We start from the raw sequence: 20104 nt of genomic DNA, 5'->3' as shown, positions 1-20104 counted from the left end.
ACCCGGGGCATATAAAGACTGGGACCAGAAAATAATTACTTTCTCTCCATTGAAACCCTTTGATATTTTTCGATCTCATAGGTCCCATGGCCTCTACCGGAAGGGGCGTGGCTTCGGCACTCTATTATCCTTTCCGTGCAACTAACTGCGGGGGTGGAGCATGGACATATTATAGAATGGACTGAAATGGACCAAAATGGCGCCCATTCATTCTTATGTAAACTGCTCGATGGCGCAGGGCAACATCAAGGAGAGATGCTTCCGCATCATGGGAGCCTAGCCACGCCCTAGTTCATGACGTACCGGATGCAGAAATATTCTAGTTTTTTAGCATTGTTAGCATTGTAGCATCATAAGCGAGAGGTCTGAGCGATAGCAGTCGCATTGTTTACCGACCATGGAAGTATAAGTTAACTTCATAAATATGAAAGATTGCTCCATATAACATATAATACCATTACCAACAACATAATAAATGTATGTTGGCCTAGAAAACCATACAGTACAATGTTATTGCTTCAACAGCGACGAAGCCAAGTCGGCGTCCGTTTTGCACTCTTCGGAGTCCCTTACTTGACGCCATTCCGCAAAAGCTCGCCCTAGGTTCACTCATGTCTGGTCTCTTCTCTGGTCCAACTTCTTCTTATTCTTCTTCTGTTCCACCGACAGTCGCCTCTTGGCTCCCTTATCAGTCGATTGATCCATGATGAATGCAACAATTGCCTCGCAACTGGCTGTTTATATCTAGCCGGTGCCATGTTTGGGGGTGTGTCTGTGCCGTAAAGCATTTTCGAAAATACAATCTGACTACATTTTCGAGGCGATGTGATACATCCGCTGCGTCACATCCGGATTGTGTCAGTCCGAACAGAGCAAGTTGCATATTCGCTTTTTCCTTGGAGAAGCGACAAGGGGCAATGAAACACCCACCAAACGACCCAGAAATGGTTGTAGAACCATCAGAATAACTCTGAACCTGCATAATTAATGTCATTTTGGCTAAAAATGTTGCATAGTGGGCCTTTAAGAAACAGATTCCATCCAACTATTTACGAAAAATGCAATCAATAATTTATATACAAATACATGGTTACATATCGATCAGCAACGAGGTTGGAGGTGCCTACCCACATAAATATTTGTAAGACGCCTACGCCAACATTGTTAACTGTCATACAACAAGCAAATGAAAAATTAAATACTAACACAACTGAAAAGGTTTATTAGGCTATTAACAATATTATAAAAATGATACCGTAATGCACCCGTTCTTTGTCTTTGGATCTTTTGAATAAATGGATCAATAAATGGATCAATAAATGGTGAATCGCAAGCAGAGGACCGTGAGTCATTGAGCAGCAGCTGAACCAGTCTAAAAATCCCTTTATCACTAAAACACTTTTGGGGATAAAAAGTCACCACAGTGCCAAAACCATCAACGTCATTCATGTTAAGTAAAAGGAAAAACCTCGGACACGAGAAGTTAACGGAGTCGTGCACTAGGCCCTCTCGAATGCCGGGCCGAAACAACATTTGTTTCACTACGACTCCTTTCAGCTGCCCACCCCTCCTTCTCCAGCAAAAAATAATAACATAAAAAGGCAAATAAAACGCTTGAGGTGGCGTTTTGAAAGACTCCAGGCTCCAGTCAGGGAAAGCTCCCATTGGTCTGAGTCCCGATCACCACCCCCTGAGGCTTCTTGCTACATTCAAGACTTCCACTCCTGATTGCTTGGTTTCTTCTACGCTTCTAGAGAACATCTGTCTCTTGCTTTACGGACGACAGCAGATAAATCATATCATAAGATGAGATACGCTTTGTGCTGAATGTATAGCTCGTGTGTCTGGACCAGACACACAAGCTGGGGTAGCTCGCTAGCTATGGATCATTGGCTAACTTTGAGGCTCTTGCTTAAGCTGGGGAATGTAGATGATGATGATGATGATGATGATGTTTGAACATTTTTAACTAGTCAGTAATAGGAAGGGTTTGTGTCCACATGACTTGATGAGCTCTTCTATGTGTTAGAGGTCCTCTTCTATGTGTTTGAAGTAGAGATGTCCGATATTATCGGCCCACCGATATTATCGGCCCGATATTAGCATAAAAATGTAATATCTGTCAATATCGGTATCGGATTTTTTTTGCCTTAAAACCGATAAAAAAAAGAAAAAAAAAACATGGCACTTTTCCCTTAAATTAAGTTGAAGTATTTTTCTTATTTTGCACAGACAATGTTAACATTTGGAAAGCCTTGTGTGTTTGAAGTGCTCTTCTATTTGTTTGAGGTCCTCTTCTATGTGTTTGAAGTGCTCTTCTATGTGTTTGAAGTGCTCTTCTATGTGTTTGAGGTCCTCTTCTATGTGTTTGAGGAGCTCTTCTATGTGTTTGAGGTCCTCTTCTATGTGTTTGGGGTGCTCTTCTATGTGTTTGAGGTGCTCTTCTATGTGTTTGAGGTGCTCTTCTATGTGTTTGAGGTGCTCTTCTATGTGTTTGAGGTCCTCTTCTATGTGTTTGAGGTGCTCTTCTATGTGTTTGAGGTCCTCTTCTATGTGTTTGAGGTGCTCTTCTATGTGTTTGAGGTGTTCTTCTATGTGTTTGAGGTGCTCTATGTGTTTGAGGTGCTCTTCTATGTGTTTGAGGTGCTCTATGTGTTTGAGGTGCTCTTCTATGTGTTTGAGGTCCTCTTCTATGTGTTTGAGGTGCTCTATGTGTTTGAGGTCCTCTTCTGCTCAGGAGCTCCTGGTTGAACAGGTCCTACCGTGTCCTTGTCCATCAGCAGGACCTTCATGCCCGGCCCGCTGTCCTCGATCATCCTGGTGACGTACTGCTTCACTGCCAGCGTCACGTTCATCTTCAGTCCGTAGTGTTGCGATACTCTGTAGTATTATCACACGACACTCCGTGGTATGACACGTTCACGTCCTACGATACAGTACTACTGTAGTATTATCAGACACTACTCCGTGGTATGACACCTTCAGTCCTACGATACAGTACTACTGTAGTATTATCAGACACTACTCCGTGGTATGACACCTTCAGTCATACGATGCAGTGCTACTGTAGTATTATCAGACACTACTCCGTGGTATGACACCTTCAGTCCTACGATACAGTGCTAGTATGTGGAGCTTTGGTCCGGAGTTCTGCTCCTGAAAGGATATATATATATATATATATATATATATATATATATATATATATATATATATATATATATATATTCCGACACGTATTTGTGTATATTTTTGTTGATACATATATTTTTTATATTTGTAGATATACATTTGTCAATATATATCTGTAGATATATATTTGTAGATATAAATTTGTCAATATATATTTGTCTATATTTCTGTAGATATATAAAGTGTAAGGTGGAGGCTATGCAAAGTCCAGGTGAACTCTTAATAGGTGAGTCTTGAGTCTCTGGAAGCAGGGAGCTCGTTCCACCAACGCGGGGCCAAAACAGAGAAGAGTTGAGACGCTGATGTGACCTTTGCTCGCTCTTAGTGATGCCGGTGCCATCAGTCGAGTTCAGCATCTTTAACTTAGGCTAAACTTCAAATATACGACAATGTTTGAAATTGTGTTAAATGTTCACAAAGTTATAAATGAAGAGAGAATTCAAACGGTTCTGTGTGTGGTTTGTTAACTCAAACTGAGTTATATAGCTGCTACATATTTATTTAAAATATACATGACACATACAGGTACCTACCAGAGGCGTCGTCAGCCCCTTTTTACTGGGGCACGTGCCCCAGTAAAAGTCTCCAGTGCCCCAGTAAAATTCCATTGATCATTATTAAATTAATCTGCAGAAGCGCCGCACTCGCTATGGAATCGACAGGATTCATCAAGTACATCTCCTGCTGCCTCGGGAGTCTTCAGTCGAGCCTGCCTCTTACCAGCCAATCAAAAAACGAAAGGGGCTACATAAAAGCCAATCAGAAAATAGCCCTATTGTATCTGGGTAAGATTTAACGCAACAACCAATGAAAAAAATCAGTTATTTACGGATTCGTCCACGTGACTCTTCTGAATGTTTCAGTGGTAAAGTGTGTAAAGTATGACCAAGTGTTTCTTTCTGTTCAATAGTCTAGATAGAACTTTATCAATCCCCTGTAGGAGAGATTTGTTAATAAAACAATAATGGTAAAAAAAATAAGGAATCTCCCACTTCCGGCTTCCATGAAAGAGAACCATACTAATTCACACAATAGCGTTGATGCAAATCTAGCATTAAAGGTTAATTTAAGGAAGTTCTCTCCAGTCACGCTGAAACTAGTTTGCTAGTAGTAGCGCTTTAATTTGCAGTGTAAGAGAATTCTGAGAAATCTGAATGCTGACAAAATTCTCAGAATTCTGACACTGCAATTTATTTGCACGCTACGACTAGTGAACTACTTTAAAAAAAACTCGACACTGCGACCAGGCGACAAATGACTGGTGAGAAGCTTCTTAAATTAACCTTTAATGCTAGATTTGCAGCACTTTAATTCCCGTCAACTTTGTTTTCTAACACCAGCATTTCCACAACTATGCTCATGTTCGTGACTGCTATAGGCCTACAAAACCATTTATAGTGCATCTATTTTTCTGCTGGGTAATGCAGCTTTAATTTGGGCTCTGATTCTGAATAAATGCCGCTGCTGAACTGTGTGAATAAATAAAGGGAACTGAAATCTAAAGAAGACACATGGTTTTGATGTAGGCCTACCGTGAATTCCAGCTGAAAGTGGAACATTGCTGCCATCAGGGGAAATTAATGTAACCTAGGCATATTGTAAGTAGCTTTCAATTCCTTGTTTTTTTGTTGATCATGTTTCGTTGGAAACCACGGGAGCTGGAAACAGCCCAGAGTAAGTCATCTCCTTTTTTAACGTTACAACAAATTCACAACTTGTTTGACACAAACAATGACAACTTGATTACTGTTAAAGAATGTTGCCCACATAATTAGCACCAGTTTTTCAATACTGAGCGTCTGTAGCCTGTAGTTTTATAGCACACACACACACACACACACACACACACACACACACACACACACACACACACACACACACACACACACACACACACACACACCATGCGTGCACGCACACACGCGGAAAATGAATAATGAATGAAAAATTGTCTGTCTTCAAAACTTGAGGAAGTTTTAGTGGACAAAAACTTCCTTAACACAAAAAAGGAAATTATGGATATACAGGGTGTTTTTAACATATATGGATCCAACAATGTTCCCAACACTGACACAGATAATTCAGATCATTGCACTCACAATTCCTGTAAACAGTTGTAGTTGTGAGCGATCTTTCAGTGTGTCGAGAAGGCTCCACACCTGGCTTAGGTCAACCATGGGGCAAGGAAGGCTTCACCAACTTTCTCTTTTGTCCATTGAAAAGGAGCAACTATGCAAAGTGAGTCAAAGCCACGTTATTGACCGCTTTGCCACCATGAAGGCGCGGCGATACAGCTTAATAGTGAAAAAATAATCATTAAAAAAGGCTCTATGCAGTAGTGTATGGCCTTATTTAGTTTAATTTAAGAGCTTTGATGGTTCTATAACATTTTCCAGGTTGATTGGTGGCAATGAGCCACCTCACCTTAAGTCAGAAATTCTATTAGTTTTAAACCTTGTTTCTTGCCTTTTTAGTACATGTCGTTCTGGCAAAATTATGCTGTTTCCACACAGCTTCTAAATAAATATAGATGTGTAGACTTCTCCGGATAAAGAGGTGAAGGTCATAAAGAGACTTTTTGTTTATTTGTCAGTTACCTTATTTGTAAATCTTTGAGATGTGTATGTGTTTAAATAAATATAATTGTACGGTACTCATGAATCCATCTTTGCGTCTTTACCTTTACCAGTGCTTTAATATAGCCTACAATATGACAGTGACAATGATTTTGAAGCTTGTACATACCCTTCTGTATCCATCTATTTCATATTGTGCACACGTAAAAAAAAAAAATGTTGGCAGTTGGGGGCCTTTGCCCCAGTAAAACTCTAGGTCTAGCAACGCCCCTGGTACCTACATTGGCGTGTGTTTGCTACGCGAGGGCAGACCACAAACGGTGCAGCTTCCTTTTTGCGCGACTCGAGAGGAGACCCGGAACAGGTGGCAGTCTTGGCGCTCGTAGTACACAGCGCTACAACCGCTAAAACCGGACGCCGATACCCGAGAGAACCTTATAATTGGTTGAAATCATTAGAATGTGGTCCGGTTCGGCGCTGGTTCTGCTCTGTGGAGTTTGGACCGTGAACGCAGGTAAATAACGGTTTTATTCCGACTAATCCGAGAAAGTAAAAAAAAAGTACTTGCCACTATTTTTGGCAACGCATCTGTCTGACGCATTCTCATATACGTGTATGTGTGCACAGCACATGCATGTATACATGTGCACATACACGCATGAGAATGCATATCTATTCAGACCTGTAATTCATGTCTTAGACTTTTTCACACAGCTATAGATAATTTCTTTTTTTTATTCTCTATTTATGGTTATATTTACTTACTTCCTCGTCCGCAGCCAGCCAGCTACACTCCTCACTCCTCACTACTCAGTATCTGTGTACTGACAAGTATATGTAGCCATGTAGCCTTTTTGTGATGTAGTGACACTTAGTGAACAAATTTACCTGTCATGAAGGATGACTTAAGTCTCAAAAGAGACCTAAGGCCTGTATACCTGCATAACTGTTAATTGAACTTAAAAGATATCCAGATGTTGGAAATTAACATCAATATGAAAATCTTCAACCAGGAAATAATCATAATCAAACCTTTTGTTTCAATCTGAGACAAAATAAGTTGCATAATAAAATCACAAAGTCAAGACGAAGCTCTCTCTCTCTCTCTCTCTCTCTCTCTCTCTCTCTCTCTCTCTCTCTCTCTCTCTCTCTCTCTCTCTCTCTCTCTCTCTCTCTCTCTCTCTCTCTCTCTCTCTCTCTCTCTCTCTCTCTCGCATCATAGAAGAACTTCTAGCAGGTCAGGAAAACCTGTTTGAAAGGAGATGAAAAATACACATATTGCATTCCTCTCACCACATGCAATAGTCATCACCTCAGTAAACAATAAATTAATTGAAAGATTAAAATAAATTCAATGGCAATTATTGCAAATTAAACTAATTATTTCCTATAGGTTTACTTGTATTTTGTGCTAAAATTCAAAGTATCTGATCTGTATTTACAATACAGCTTGATTCTGCATCTCTATTTACAGCTCATTAATCCCTGTCAATGTTTACTGTTGCTATGGCAAAAAGAAACTGCTGACGTTAGCAGATGTTAGCTAGCTTAGCTAAATCATCTGAACAATGATAACCCATAATATCACAATTCGGCATATTTAAACAATAAAACTACCAATAGTCACAGCCCTTCAACTCTGGGCTAATATGTTGTCACAAGTATGCAGTTAATACGGTCACATCACATTCAATGTAAAAACATTTTCTACTTTGTTTTGAACATGTCTCAAAATGTAGCCTAGCTAGCCCCAGGCTAACGTTACTTAGCATATATGCCTCTGTCATGCTAAATTTGTACCGGCTGCCAAATTTGTACCGGGCGCGTCATCCATACGTAATCCATTCCAAACCTGCATGGCAGCAGATGATCGCATCGTCCGTTGCCGGGCAGGTTTCAAAAAACATTTGCGCTCATGTTGCCAAAGACGAAATAACATAATACAGTTAACGGATCGCTAGATAACACTTGTTTTTACTTTATATTTGTATTGTATTTAATTGTTTAATCAAATTTAGCAAGTAAACTGAGTGTTTAAAGCAGGTCAAGGACGAAATAGCACAATACAGATAACAGATCGCTAGATTGAAGGTTCGCGAATGTTCGTGAACCTTTCACGTCATTCGACGCGATCGTCCGTTGCCAGGCAACGGACGAAGCGATCATCTGTTGCCAGGCAGATTTGGAGTGGATTACGTATGGATGACGCGCCCGGTACAAATTTGGCAGCCGGTACAAATTTAGCATGACACCTCCACTCGCTCGTCTCCCGGCGCAGCAGCACCTGCTGGGGTGTTGACCCCGTCACCAAATAGGTCTGACAATTTAGAACATTTAGCAGCTTCCACCTCCAGAGACTTCAGCTTTTTCAGTGCCACCCGAGCGTTTCTTACGTTTATCCATGTTCAGCTCCGTCCCGACTCCCGCGACTCCGGCCCGCGCCATGAGGTCCCACCCACCCTGGTTTGTGCTGTGATTGACAGCACTGTCAGGGCTCTCTGAGCCTTTCAGCCCATGATTGATTGACAATGACAAACATAGACCAATAATATGCGTCGATGCTGGCCACACACTGCTAGCCCTCTGTAGCCCATTGGCCGGCCCAATTGGAGGGAATTTAGAGAGAGAGGAAAAAAGAAAACATAGCGGACCTGACCAGCCCACATTGGATCAACTGCCCACCGGGACGATGCCCGGCATGCCAGGCGGCCAGTCCACCCCTGGGACACTGTGCTGTCGGAGGAGACGTAAAACCGACGTCCTGACTCACTGAGGTCATAAAAGATTCCAGGGCAAAAGAGTAGGGGCTTCCCCGGGGTCCTGGCCCAACCAGGCTCATTCAGTCTGGCCCCTAATCATCCTCCTGTATAATGGGCTGACTCATTAATTCACTCACTCTCCACCTCAAGCTGGTGTGTGGTGAGCATTCTGGCGCAGATTGGAAGCCGTGCATCACCCCAGTGGGGGCTACACGCTGGTGGTGGTTAGTGAGGTCCCCCTTCACTGTAAAGCGTCTTTGAGTGTCTAGAGAAGCGCTGTATAAATTCAATCCATTATTATTATTATGAGGTAGTTTACCAGTGTTCTGGTAACTCACAGAGTCTACCTGGCAACACGCACACAATAACTTGTATTATATACCCCTCACAGCTCATAAACCTTTATTTAAAACGTTGTTCTGAAATTTGCAAAAGTCATTGTGCTTTTTATCTAGAAAACACGCAGATCAACGTTAACGTGTATTTGTTTACAGCCAACTAGTTATCACGAAACCATGAGAATAGACCAATAGCTAGTAGTTATACCACTACCAAAACACATTTAATTTAGACACAGACTCTTGCTGTGCCAGTTAGAGGCTGTGTCAGTCAGTAAGAGGCTGTGTCAGTACACTGGAAAAAGGGTTTTAAGCCGTACTTCATCTGATTATTATTTTGTAATTCAATTCAAATAAACATTTTTTGTTTTATTTTTAAAATAACTTTTTTTTATTTCAAAATACTGTGAAATATAGATATTTTTAATTAGGAGCTCAATTAAGAAATATCCATTTTGACAAATGTAAAATTTTAAGGTTGTGTATTCAACTGATTAATAATTTTGTCATTCAATCCAAATATTTTTTTTTGTTTTCTTCCTAAAACACTGTTATACTTGATTAGGAGCTCAATTTAGAAATATTTGTTCAGACAAATGTACAATTTCAAGGTTACGTACAAGCCTGCGCATGCGCATTAAATACAAAGACGCTTACGACTACTGGACCAAACCGCAGTGTTGCCAACTTAGCGATTTTGTCGCTATATTTAGCTACTTTTCAGACCCCTTTGGCGACTTTTTTTCAAAACAGCGACAAACGACAAATCTAGCTTCTTTTTCAGCTGCTATTGGTGACTTTTGGCGACTTTTTGAGGTGAAAGCACTAGCCTTGACCAGAGTGACGATGACTCACTGGTTCTGTGAGCTAGGACAGTCTGTCTGTGTCTGGAGGGAGGTCTGGAGTTGGTCTAACTCTGCGATTTAGATTGTTAATATATATTGTATATTGTGTGGCGATAGTAGCTCAGGTGGTAGAGCGGGTTGGCTGGTAATCTGAAGGTTGTTGGTTCGATCCCCGGCTTCACCAAGCAGTGTATCGAGGTGTCTTTGGCAAAGCACCTAACCCTGACTGATGTCGCGATGTGATGTCGAATCCAGACAGAAGCGCCCCAAGGCCATGAAGCGGCGAGAGCCGAGCGGGAAAAAATGATGATGATGATGTATACAATAATGAGAAATAATTGTTTGATTAAATTGTAATCTTTTTGATTGGATAAACCAAATTATTTCTGATAGATATTTCTTAAATGAGAACCAATTGTTGGAGTGAATCAATATTTTTTTGTTTAGGATTTAACATACGATTTAAATGTATTAACTTCATTCAAAGAATAGAATTATACTTGGTGCCAAGTTGTATTATTTTGTTTTTATGAACATAGGAAATATTGTTTGAGGCAAGCTATATATTTGTCATTGGCTCAAGTTATGTAATATAGATGTGAACCATTACCCATGTTTTTCTTAATTGGTTCAACAGAAGGCTTTTTCCAGTGTAAGAGGCTGTGTCAGTTAGAGGCTGTGTCAGTTAGAGGCTGTGTCAGTTAGAGGCTGTGTCAGTAAGAGGCTGTGTCAGTAAGAGGCTGTGTCAGTTAGAGGCTGTGTCAGTAAGAGGCTGTGTCAGTTAGAGGCTGTGTCAGTAAGAGGCTGTGTCAGTTAGAGGCTGTGTCAGTTAGAGGCTGTGTCAGTCAGAGGCTGTGTCAGTCAGAGGCTGTGTCAGTTAGAGGCTGTGTCAGTCAGAGGCTGTGTCAGTTAGAGGCTGTGTCAGTAAGAGGCTGTGTCAGTAAGAGGCTGTGTCAGTTAGAGGCTGTGTCAGTAAGAGGCTGTGTCAGTAAGAGGCTGTGTCAGTTAGAGGCTGTGTCAGTAAGAGGCTGTGTCAGTTAGAGGCTGTGTCAGTAAGAGGCTGTGTCAGTTAGAGGCTGTGTCAGTTAGAGGCTGTGTCAGTAAGAGGCTGTGTCAGTTAGAGGCTGTGTCAGTAAGAGGCTGTGTCAGTTAGAGGCTGTGTCAGTTAGAGGCTGTGTCAGTAAGAGGCTGTGTCAGTTAGAGGCTGTGTCAGTTAGAGGCTGTGTCAGTCAGAGGCTGTGTCAGTTAGAGGCTGTGTCAGTTAGAGGCTGTGTCAGTTAGAGGCTGTGTCAGTAAGAGGCTGTGTCAGTCATTAGAGGCTGTGTCAGTAAGAGGCTGTGTCAGTTAGAGGCTGTGTCAGTTAGAGGCTGTGTCAGTTAGAGGCTGTGTCAGTAAGAGGCTGTGTCAGTTAGAGGCTGTGTCAGTAAGAGGCTGTGAGATATGATAACATTTTATTATCGTGTTGGGGATTTACACAAAATCCTTAAATATCACGATATGCTTAAGAATGCAAAATATCAAATGAAAGAGAAAGCGAGGCAGAGTACCGGGGACACTGAGGCCCGCGGGGGTCAGTGACTCGTCTGATCCCTTCAGTGCTGTTGAACCCTGCTCCTCAGAAATCAACTCGCTGACCTACATCTACACGGCCTTCACCCGGCCCGTCGGCCTGCCCGGCATCCACGAGTTCTCAGCCATCGGCCTGCTGGACGGCCGGCCCATCGACTACTTCGACAGCGACACCCAGGTGAAGGTGCCCAGGGAGGACTGGATGAAGGAGCGGCTGGACAAGGAATACTGGGACAAGGGCACCAGCTCCCGGCAGACCAAACAGCAGTGGTTCAAGGTCAGCCTCAAAGTCCTCAACGACCGCCTGAGGAAGAACGACACAGGTGCTCTGTCTGTCTGTCTGTCTGTCTGTCTGTCTGTCTGTCTGGTTGGTTGGTTGGCTGTCAGTTGTCTACCTGTCTGTCTACCTGTCTGTCTGGCTGGCTCTCTGTCTGTCTGGTTGGCTGTCTAACATTCTGTCTAACTGTGCGTTCACACTAGGGGTGTGACCGGGCACACGTCACGTGTACACGTGTAACCGGTTAGTAAATCAATACCGTTTAGGAAAAATCAGTAAACGAAATCAAAATGACACATACTATTTATTTAGCGATTAATAAAGCAATGAATGTTCCACTTGGACAACATTAAGGAGCTAATAAATGCACGTGATAAATGTTGTGTAACTGAACACCGGGCATTAGGCAACACGGGTCTTCTCAATGGCGTGGAACGCTCCGTTCACTTGCATGGGTAGTAGTCCGGTAACTTGTCAACCCCAGCGTCTTTGGTTGCTAAGCAACCAAAGACGTTCGGCAGACTATTTCTCTGCTGATCAACACTACGAATGCTGGTAACGAATTATAAATTGTAAAAAGACACACCATGTGAAGTTATTTTTTCGTTTTGGCAAGTAGCCGTGTAATAAGCGGGATAATGTAGTATAGAACGTCGCCGGTCATTATCCAAAATAAGCCCCTTCAGGGCGAAGCAAGACACCTCCGCTGTGCGTCGGTGTCCTGTTCAGCCTGTCGGTGCTTATTTTCCCGATAATGACCGGCGTTCTATACATTATCCCTTAGCCTACATATATATTTAGCAGAGTAGGCCTAAGTAACAAATGTGTACAAAGTTACACGTGTATGAAACCGGGCTAGGGCTCATAATTACAGTTAATGTGTCGGGCCGGGCTCAGACAGAACGTGCACGGGCTCGGGTCGGGTCGGGCTTGATTTTTTCTGGGCCCGATCTAAACCCTACCCTCCATTGGTCGTATAGCGCGACTGCGGTCCACTTAAAAAAATAAAAAAATAAATAAAAACGGTTAACCGTGTACACGAAAAAAAAGGGGTTGTGTAACCGTTTACAATTTTTGGTAACCGTTCGCACCCCTAGTTCACACCAAACGCGACATTTGTCGCCTGTTCGCGTTGTCGCGCCACAAAGCATAATCTGTCGCTGTGCAAGTTTTGTCGAATTTGTCGCGCCACAACAAGATAACCACCATTGCATGTCTTTACCTATTGTGGAAGAGGAAGAGACGTCGGAGGACCCGACGCAGTATATTCATAATATTGTAATGACCACGGAGGAGGCAGTGAATGAAGTATTGAATAGACAGAGATTTATTAGATAGGCCTACCTAATAAACCGTTGGAACACACAAGACCAGAAACAAACCCAGAGAAGCCCAATCCCTACGAGAGCTCCCCGCGCTACGGCCATCCGGAGGCGCACAGAGCTTTTGGCCGTGATATTATTTATACAAATATTATACTATATACAATTATATTATATATAGAGCTCTGGGAGTCGCAAACGGCAACATTCTCTTTCTCCTCCATGCTGCAGTTCACCCCGGACTGCACTGCACTGAGTACGACGGTTGAACGCTGATTGGCTGTTACGTATATTTAAACTTTGACGCAAAATTTGCGTCAAAGTTTAAATATTTCAACTCAAGCGAATTTGTCGCGCCACAAATCCTCGTGAATGCGCTCCCCTGTGCACGGCGAAAGTGTGGCGCGACAAATCAAAACTTGTCGCCGGTTTTCTCTGGCGAAAAATTCGCCCGATACGCGTCTATACGTTCACTTTGAATGGGATCCTGTCGCCCCGTCGCGTTTGGTGTGAACGCACAGTAACATTCAGGCATTCTATTGTTTCCTCTCTCTCTCTCTCACTCTCTCTCTCACTCTCACTCTCACTCTCACAGTTAACCACTATCTCCAGTGGAGACATGGATGTGAGGTAAACACTACAGGCTCTGAGAGGAAGCTCAGTGGGATTGACCAGTACGGCTATGATGGAGACGACTTCCTGTCCTTCGACAGCCATCACAAGCAGTGGGTCGCCCACATGGACGGAGCCATTCTGACCAAGCGCAAGTGGGACGGCATCCAGCAGCTCAACGACTACACCGACGGCTACCTTCACAACGAGTGTGTCCAGTGGCTGGACACCTTCCTCAAATACAGGAAGGAGGCCAATATTAAGGCCTGTAAGTGTGGAACCGTCCCCTCAGCTGTAATCTGACATCACAGAGTACCAGAGCCCGATCCATACTGGATTTAAGGGGCCGATACCGATACCGATATTAGGGAGAAAACGATAACAGATATCAACCGATTTTCAAAATATAGATATATTTACATTTCTAAAGATTCATGTCGGCAAACACTTTCGCCAATACCGTTATAGGCTGATTAAAATCAGCCAACCGATATATGGGTCGGGCTTTATACGCGGGTTGTCAATATATTGCAGCCTGCAGCAGCCTTTAGGACCATGGACCTTAGGTCTCTGGACCATGGACCTTAGGTCTTTGGACCATTACGTCAGTTTAACAACATTCGGACCATGGGGAACCCAAAGCCTGGCAGCCTGGATCCAAACGGGAATAATTGTGTTTCTTTCCACAGCACCACCAGAAGTTTACATATCCGCCAGGCCATTTGAGAACAACCTGAAGCTCAGCTGCCTGGCCACAGGCTTCCACCCCAAGGAGATCACTATGAACATCAGGAGGGACGGCCATTTGGTGGACCGCGACGATGGTCTGCAGTCCACGGGGATCCGTCCTAACGGGGACGGGACCCACCAGATCAAGAAGTGGGTGATGATTCCTAGGGGCGACACGGCCAACTACACCTGTGAAGTCAACCACCCTGCGAGCAACATCCATGTGGTCGAAGAGTGGGGTAAGAGTCTTGTGGGGTAAGAGTCTTGTGGGGTAAGAGTCTTGTGGGGTAAGGGTCTTGTGGGGTAAGAGTCTTGTGGGGTAAGAGTCTTGTGGGGTAAGGGTCTTGTGGGGTAAGAGTCTTGTGGGGTAAGAGTCTTGTGGGGTAAGAGTCTTGTGGGGTAAGAGTCTTGTGGGGTAAGAGTCTTGTGGGGTAAGAGTCTTGTAAGAGTCTTGTGGGGTAAGAGTCTTGTGGGGTAAGAGTCTTGTGGGGTAAGAGTCTTGTGGGGTAAGAGTCTTGTGGGGTAAGAGTCTTGTGGGGTAAGAGTCTTGTGGGGTAAGAGTCTTGTGGGGTAAGAGTCTTGTGGGGTAAGAGTCTTGTGGGGTAAGAGTCTTGTAAGAGTCTTGTGGGGTAAGAGTCTTGTGGGGTAAGAGTCTTGTGGGGTAAGAGTCTTGTGGGGTAAGAGTCTTGTGGGGTAAGAGTCTTGTGGGGTAAGAGTCTTGTGGGGTAAGAGTCTTGTGGGGTAAGAGTCTTGTGGGGGAAGAGTCTTGTGGGGTAAGAGTCTTGTGGGGTAGGAGTCTTGTGGGGTAAGAGTCTTGTGGGGTAAGAGTCTTGTGGGGTAAGAGTCTTGTGGGGTAAGAGTCTTGTAAGAGTCTTGTAAGAGTCTTGTGGGGTAAGAGTCTTGTGGGGTAAGAGTCTTGTGGGGTAAGAGTCTTGTGGGGTAAGAGTCTTGTAAGAGTCTTGTGGGGTAAGAGTCTTGTAAGAGTCTTGTGGGGTAAGAGTCTTGTGGGGTAAGAGGCTTGTGGGGTAAGAGTCTTGTGGGGTAAGAGTCTTGTGGGGTGTAACGGTGCGGCGGCCCGTTACTGCAGGCAGTGGATACAAACAGGACTGACACCGGGATTTACAAGTACCCTTTTATTAACACACACAGAACATTCAAACACTTTCATGACGCCACCTGCAACACACAAAAACATACGTTATGAGGAAGCCGGTCAGGGGACACGGTACAAACAAGGACAACGTAAAAACACTCACGTTACGGTTGCGCTGGCTTCCGGGTGCCGGGGGCTGCGGGAGGACCCGACGTGAAGTCTGGAAGAACATTTGTGCGGTGTGGGGGTGACGTCAGACGGGCGAGACCAAGTGTGTGGGAGGAGAGGGGTGTGTTGGGGTACTTGGGCAATATTTAAGGTGTCAGGGAAGTAGGGGGTAAGGATAGGTTTTAGACGAATAGGTCTGGAGTAAGGTGTGTAACTAGGGGTGGGGATAGGTAAATCGGAAATGTGTAGGGGAGGGTTAATTGAATTAAAAGTGGTATGGTTCAGGCCATGTAGGATATATTCAGGTCCAAATCATGTAGGTGGGGCAGAAGGGCCTGAGGTGAGCGGGTGACAACACCTGGCTCTTCGACCAGCCAAGAGCTTAATTAGTGCCGAGGGGAGGACTGTTGTTTTGTTAGATTATTGAAAGTTTAGTTTATTGAAAGTTATTTTGAATTATTGATTTGTTTTTTTGTTTACTCATCTTTAATGTTTGCCTCCTGATGGATATTTTTGTACCTGAATAAATTCTTGCCAACAGCCTTGCTCACATCGGTTGCACTGTCTCCAATCCTTCCGCCGCAAGGCCAGCCAGGTAACAGATATCAACCGATTTTCAAAATATAGATATATTTACATTTCTAAAGATTCATGTCGGCAAACACTTTCGCCAATACCGTTATAGGCTGATTAAAATCAGCCAACCGATATGTGGGTCGGGCTTTACACCCGGGTTATCAATATATTGCAGCCTGCAGCAGCCTTTAGGACCATGGACCTTAGGTCTCTGGACCATGGACCTTAGGTCTCTGGACCATTACGTCAGTTTAACAACATTCGGACCATGGGGAACCCAAAGCCTGGCAGCCTGGATCCAAACGGGAATAATTGTGTTTCTTTCCACAGCACCACCAGAAGTTTACATATCCGCCAGGCCATTCGAGAACAACCTGAACCTCAGCTGCCTGGCCACAGGCTTCCATCCCAAGGAGATCACTATGAACATCAGGAGGGACGGCCATTTGGTGGACCGCTACGATGGTCTGGAGACAACGGGGGTCCGTCCTAACAGGGACGGGACCCACCAGATCAAGAAGTGGGGGATGATTCCTCGGGGCGACACGGCCAAGTACACCTGTGAAGTCATCCACCCTGCGAGCAACATCCATGTGGTCGTAGAGTGGGGTAAGAGTCTTGTGGGGTAAGAGTCTTGTGGGGTAAGAGTCTTGTGGGGTAAGAGTCTTGTAAGAGTCTTGTGGGGTAAGAGTCTTGTGGGGTAAGAGTCTTGTGGGGTAAGAGTCTTGTGGGGTAAGAGTCTTGTGGGGTAAGAGTCTTGTGGGGTAAGAGTCTTGTGGGGTAAGAGTCTTGTGGGGTAAGAGTCTTGTAAGAGTCTTGTAAGAGTCTTGTAAGAGTCTTGTGGGGTAAGAGTCTTGTGGGGTAAGAGTCTTGTGGGGTAAGAGTCTTGTGGGGTAAGAGTCTTGTGGGGTAAGAGTCTTGTGGGGTAAGAGTCTTGTGGGGTAAGAGTCTTGTGGGGTAAGAGTCTTGTGGGGTGTAACGGTGCGGCGGCCCGTTACTGCAGGCAGTGGATACAAACAGGACTGACACCGGGATTTACAAGTACCCTTTTATTAACACACACAGAACATTCAAACACTTTCATGACGCCACCTGCAACACACAAAAACATACGTTATGAGGAAGCCGGTCAGGGGACACGGTACAAACAAGGACAACGTAAAAACACTTGCGTTACGGTTGCGCTGGCTTCCGGGTGCCGGGGGCTGCGGGAGGACCCGACGTGAAGTCTGGAAGAACATTTGTGCGGTGTGGGGGTGACGTCAGACGGGCGAGACCAAGTGTGTGGGAGGAGAGGGGTGTGTTGGGGTACTTGGGCAATATTTAAGGTGTCAGGGAAGTTGGGGGTAAGGATAGGTTTTAGACGAATAGGTCTGGAGTAAGGTGTGTAACTAGGGGTGGGGATAGGTAAATCGGAAATGTGTAGGGGAGGGTTAATTGAATTAAAAGTGGTATGGTTCAGGCCATGTAGGATATATTCAGGTCCAAATCATGTAGGTGGGGCAGAAGGGCCTGAGGTGAGCGGGTGACAACACCTGGCTCTTCGACCAGCCAAGGGCTTAATTAGTGCCGAGGGGAGGACTGTTGTTTTGTTAGATTATTGAAAGTTTAGTATATTGAAAGTTATTTTGAATTATTGATTTGTTTTTTTGTTTATTCATCTTTAATTTTTGCCTCCTGATGGATATCTTTGTACCTGAATAAATTCTTGCCAACAGCCTTGCTCACATCGGTCGCATTGCCTCCAATCCTTCCGCCGCAAGGCCAGCCAGGTAACAGATATCAACCGATTTTCAAAATATAGACATATTTACATTTCTTAAGATTCATGTCGGCAAACACTTTCGCCAATGCCGTTATAGGCTGATTAAAATCAGCCAACCGATACGTGGGTCGGGCTTTACATGCGGGTTGTCAATATATTGCAGCCTGCAGCAGCCTTTAGGACCATGGACCTTAGGTCTCTGGACCATGGACCTTAGGTCTTTGGACCATTACGTCAGTTTAACACCAATCGGACCATGGGGAACCCAAAGCCTGACAGCCTGGATCCAAACGGGAATAATTGTGTTTCTTTCAACAGCACCACCAGAAGTCTACATATCCGCCAGGCCATTCAAGGACAACCTGAAGCTCAGCTGCCTGGCCACAGGCTTCCACCCCAAGGAGATCACTATGAACATCAGGAGGGACGGCCATTTGGTGGACCGCGACGATTGTCTGCAGTCCACGGGGGTCCGTCCTAACGGGAACGGGACCCACCAGATCAAGATGTGGGTGATGATTCCTGGGGGCGACACGGCCAAGTACACCTGTGAAGTCAACCACCCTGCGAGCAACATCCATGTGGTCGAAGAGTGGGGTAAGAGTCTTGTTGGGTAAGAGTCTTGTGGGGTAAGAGTCTTGTGGGGTAAGAGTCTTGTGGGGTAAGAGTCTTGTGGGGTAAGAGTCTTGTGGGGTAAGAGTCTTGTGGGGTAAGAGTCTTGTGGGGTAAGAGTCTTGTGGGGTAAGAGTCTTGTGGGGTAAGAGTCTTGTGGGGTAGGAGTCTTGTGGGGTAAGAGTCTTGTGGGGTAAGAGTCTTGTGGGGTAAGAGTCTTGTGGGGTAAGAGTCTTGTGGGGTGTAACGGTGCGGCGGCCCGTTACTGCAGGCAGTGGATACAAACAGGACTGACACCGGGATTTACAAGTACCCTTTTATTAACACACACAGAACATTCAAACACTTTCATGACGCCACCTGCAACACACAAAAACATACGTTATGAGGAAGCCGGTCAGGGGACACGGTACAAACAAGGACAACGTAAAAACACTCACGTTACGGTTGCGCTGGCTTCCGGGTGCCGGGGGCTGCGGGAGGACCCGACGTGAAGTCTGGAAGAACATTTGTGCGGTGTGGGGGTGACGTCAGACGGGCGAGACCAAGTGTGTGGGAGGAGAGGGGTGTGTTGGGGTACTTGGGCAATATTTAAGGTGTCAGGGAAGTAGGGGGTAAGGGTAGGTTTTAGACGAATAGGTCTGGAGTAAGGTGTGTAACTAGGGGTGGGGATAGGTAAATCGGAAATGTGTAGGGGAGGGTTAATTTAATTAAAAGTGGTATGGGTCGGGCCATGTAGGATATATTCAGGTCCAAATCATGTAGCTGGGGCAGAAGGGCCTGAGGTGAGCGGGTGACAACACCTGGCTCTTCGACCAGCCAAGGGCTTAATTAGTGCCGAGGGGAGGACTGTTGTTTTGTTAGATTATTGAAAGTTTAGTTTATTGAAAGTTATTTTGAATTATTGATTTGTTTTTTTGTTTATTCATCTTTAATTTTTGCCTCCTGATGGATATCTTTGTACCTGAATAAATTCTTGCCAACAGCCTTGCTCACATCGGTCGCACTGCCTCCAATCCTTCCGCCGCAAGGCCAGCCAGGTAACAGATATCAACCGATTTTCAAAATATAGACATATTTACATTTCTTAAGATTCATGTCGGCAAACACTTTCGCCAATACCGTTATAGGCTGATTAAAATCAGCCAACCGATACGTGGGTCGGGCTTTACATGCGGGTTGTCAATATATTGCAGCCTGCAGCAGCCTTTAGGACCATGGACCTTAGGTCTCTGGACCATGGACCTTAGGTCTCTGGACCATTACGTCAGTTTAACACCAATCGGACCATGGGGAACCCAAAGCCTGGCAGCCTGGATCCAAACGGGAATAATTGTGTTTCTTTCAACAGCACCACCAGAAGTCTACATATCCGCCAGGCCATTCAAGGACAACCTGAAGCTCAGCTGCCTGGCCACAGGCTTCCATCCCAAGGAGATCACTATGAACATCAGGAGGGACGGCCATTTGGTGGACCGCGACGATGGTCTGCAGTCCACGGGGGTCCGCCCTAGCGGGGACGGGACCAACCAGATCAAGATGTGGGTGATGATTCCTGGGGGCGACACGGCCAAGTACACCTGTGAAGTCAACCACCCTGCGAGCAACATCCATGTGGTCGAAGAGTGGGGTAAGAGTCTTGTGGGGTAAGAGTCTTGTGGGGTAAGAGTC

At 44.8% G+C, this 20104-nt stretch overlaps 1 protein-coding gene across 6 annotated transcripts in view; it reads left to right on the top strand.

Moving 5' to 3' along the window:
• Positions 1 to 20104, top strand: part of LOC115535407 (BOLA class I histocompatibility antigen, alpha chain BL3-6) — a 35758-nt gene that overhangs the window by 12813 nt on the left and 2841 nt on the right. Inside the window, exons 1-10 of one of the 6 annotated variants that reach the window (XM_030346585.1) lie at positions 6113 to 6282; positions 11330 to 11602; positions 13474 to 13758; positions 14180 to 14458; positions 16022 to 16075; positions 16387 to 16665; positions 17775 to 17828; positions 18140 to 18418; positions 19420 to 19473; positions 19785 to 20063. In XM_030346585.1, coding sequence (XP_030202445.1) covers positions 6228 to 6282; positions 11330 to 11602; positions 13474 to 13758; positions 14180 to 14458; positions 16022 to 16075; positions 16387 to 16665; positions 17775 to 17828; positions 18140 to 18418; positions 19420 to 19473; positions 19785 to 20063 — 1891 coding nt within the window. In that variant the 5' untranslated portion in view covers positions 6113 to 6227. Of the gene's footprint in view, positions 1 to 6112; positions 6283 to 11329; positions 11603 to 13473; positions 13759 to 14179; positions 14459 to 16021; positions 16076 to 16386; positions 16666 to 17774; positions 17829 to 18139; positions 18419 to 19419; positions 19474 to 19784; positions 20064 to 20104 lie in introns of those variants that run through there. The other 5 variants (XM_030346587.1, XM_030346586.1, XM_030346589.1 and 2 more) reach the window with 5 other exon arrangements.

This window comes from Gadus morhua, chromosome 22, assembly GCF_902167405.1.
Source record: "Gadus morhua chromosome 22, gadMor3.0, whole genome shotgun sequence".
Taxonomy (NCBI): domain Eukaryota; kingdom Metazoa; phylum Chordata; class Actinopteri; order Gadiformes; family Gadidae; genus Gadus; species Gadus morhua.
This window is presented reverse-complemented; position numbering and strand designations above follow the sequence as displayed.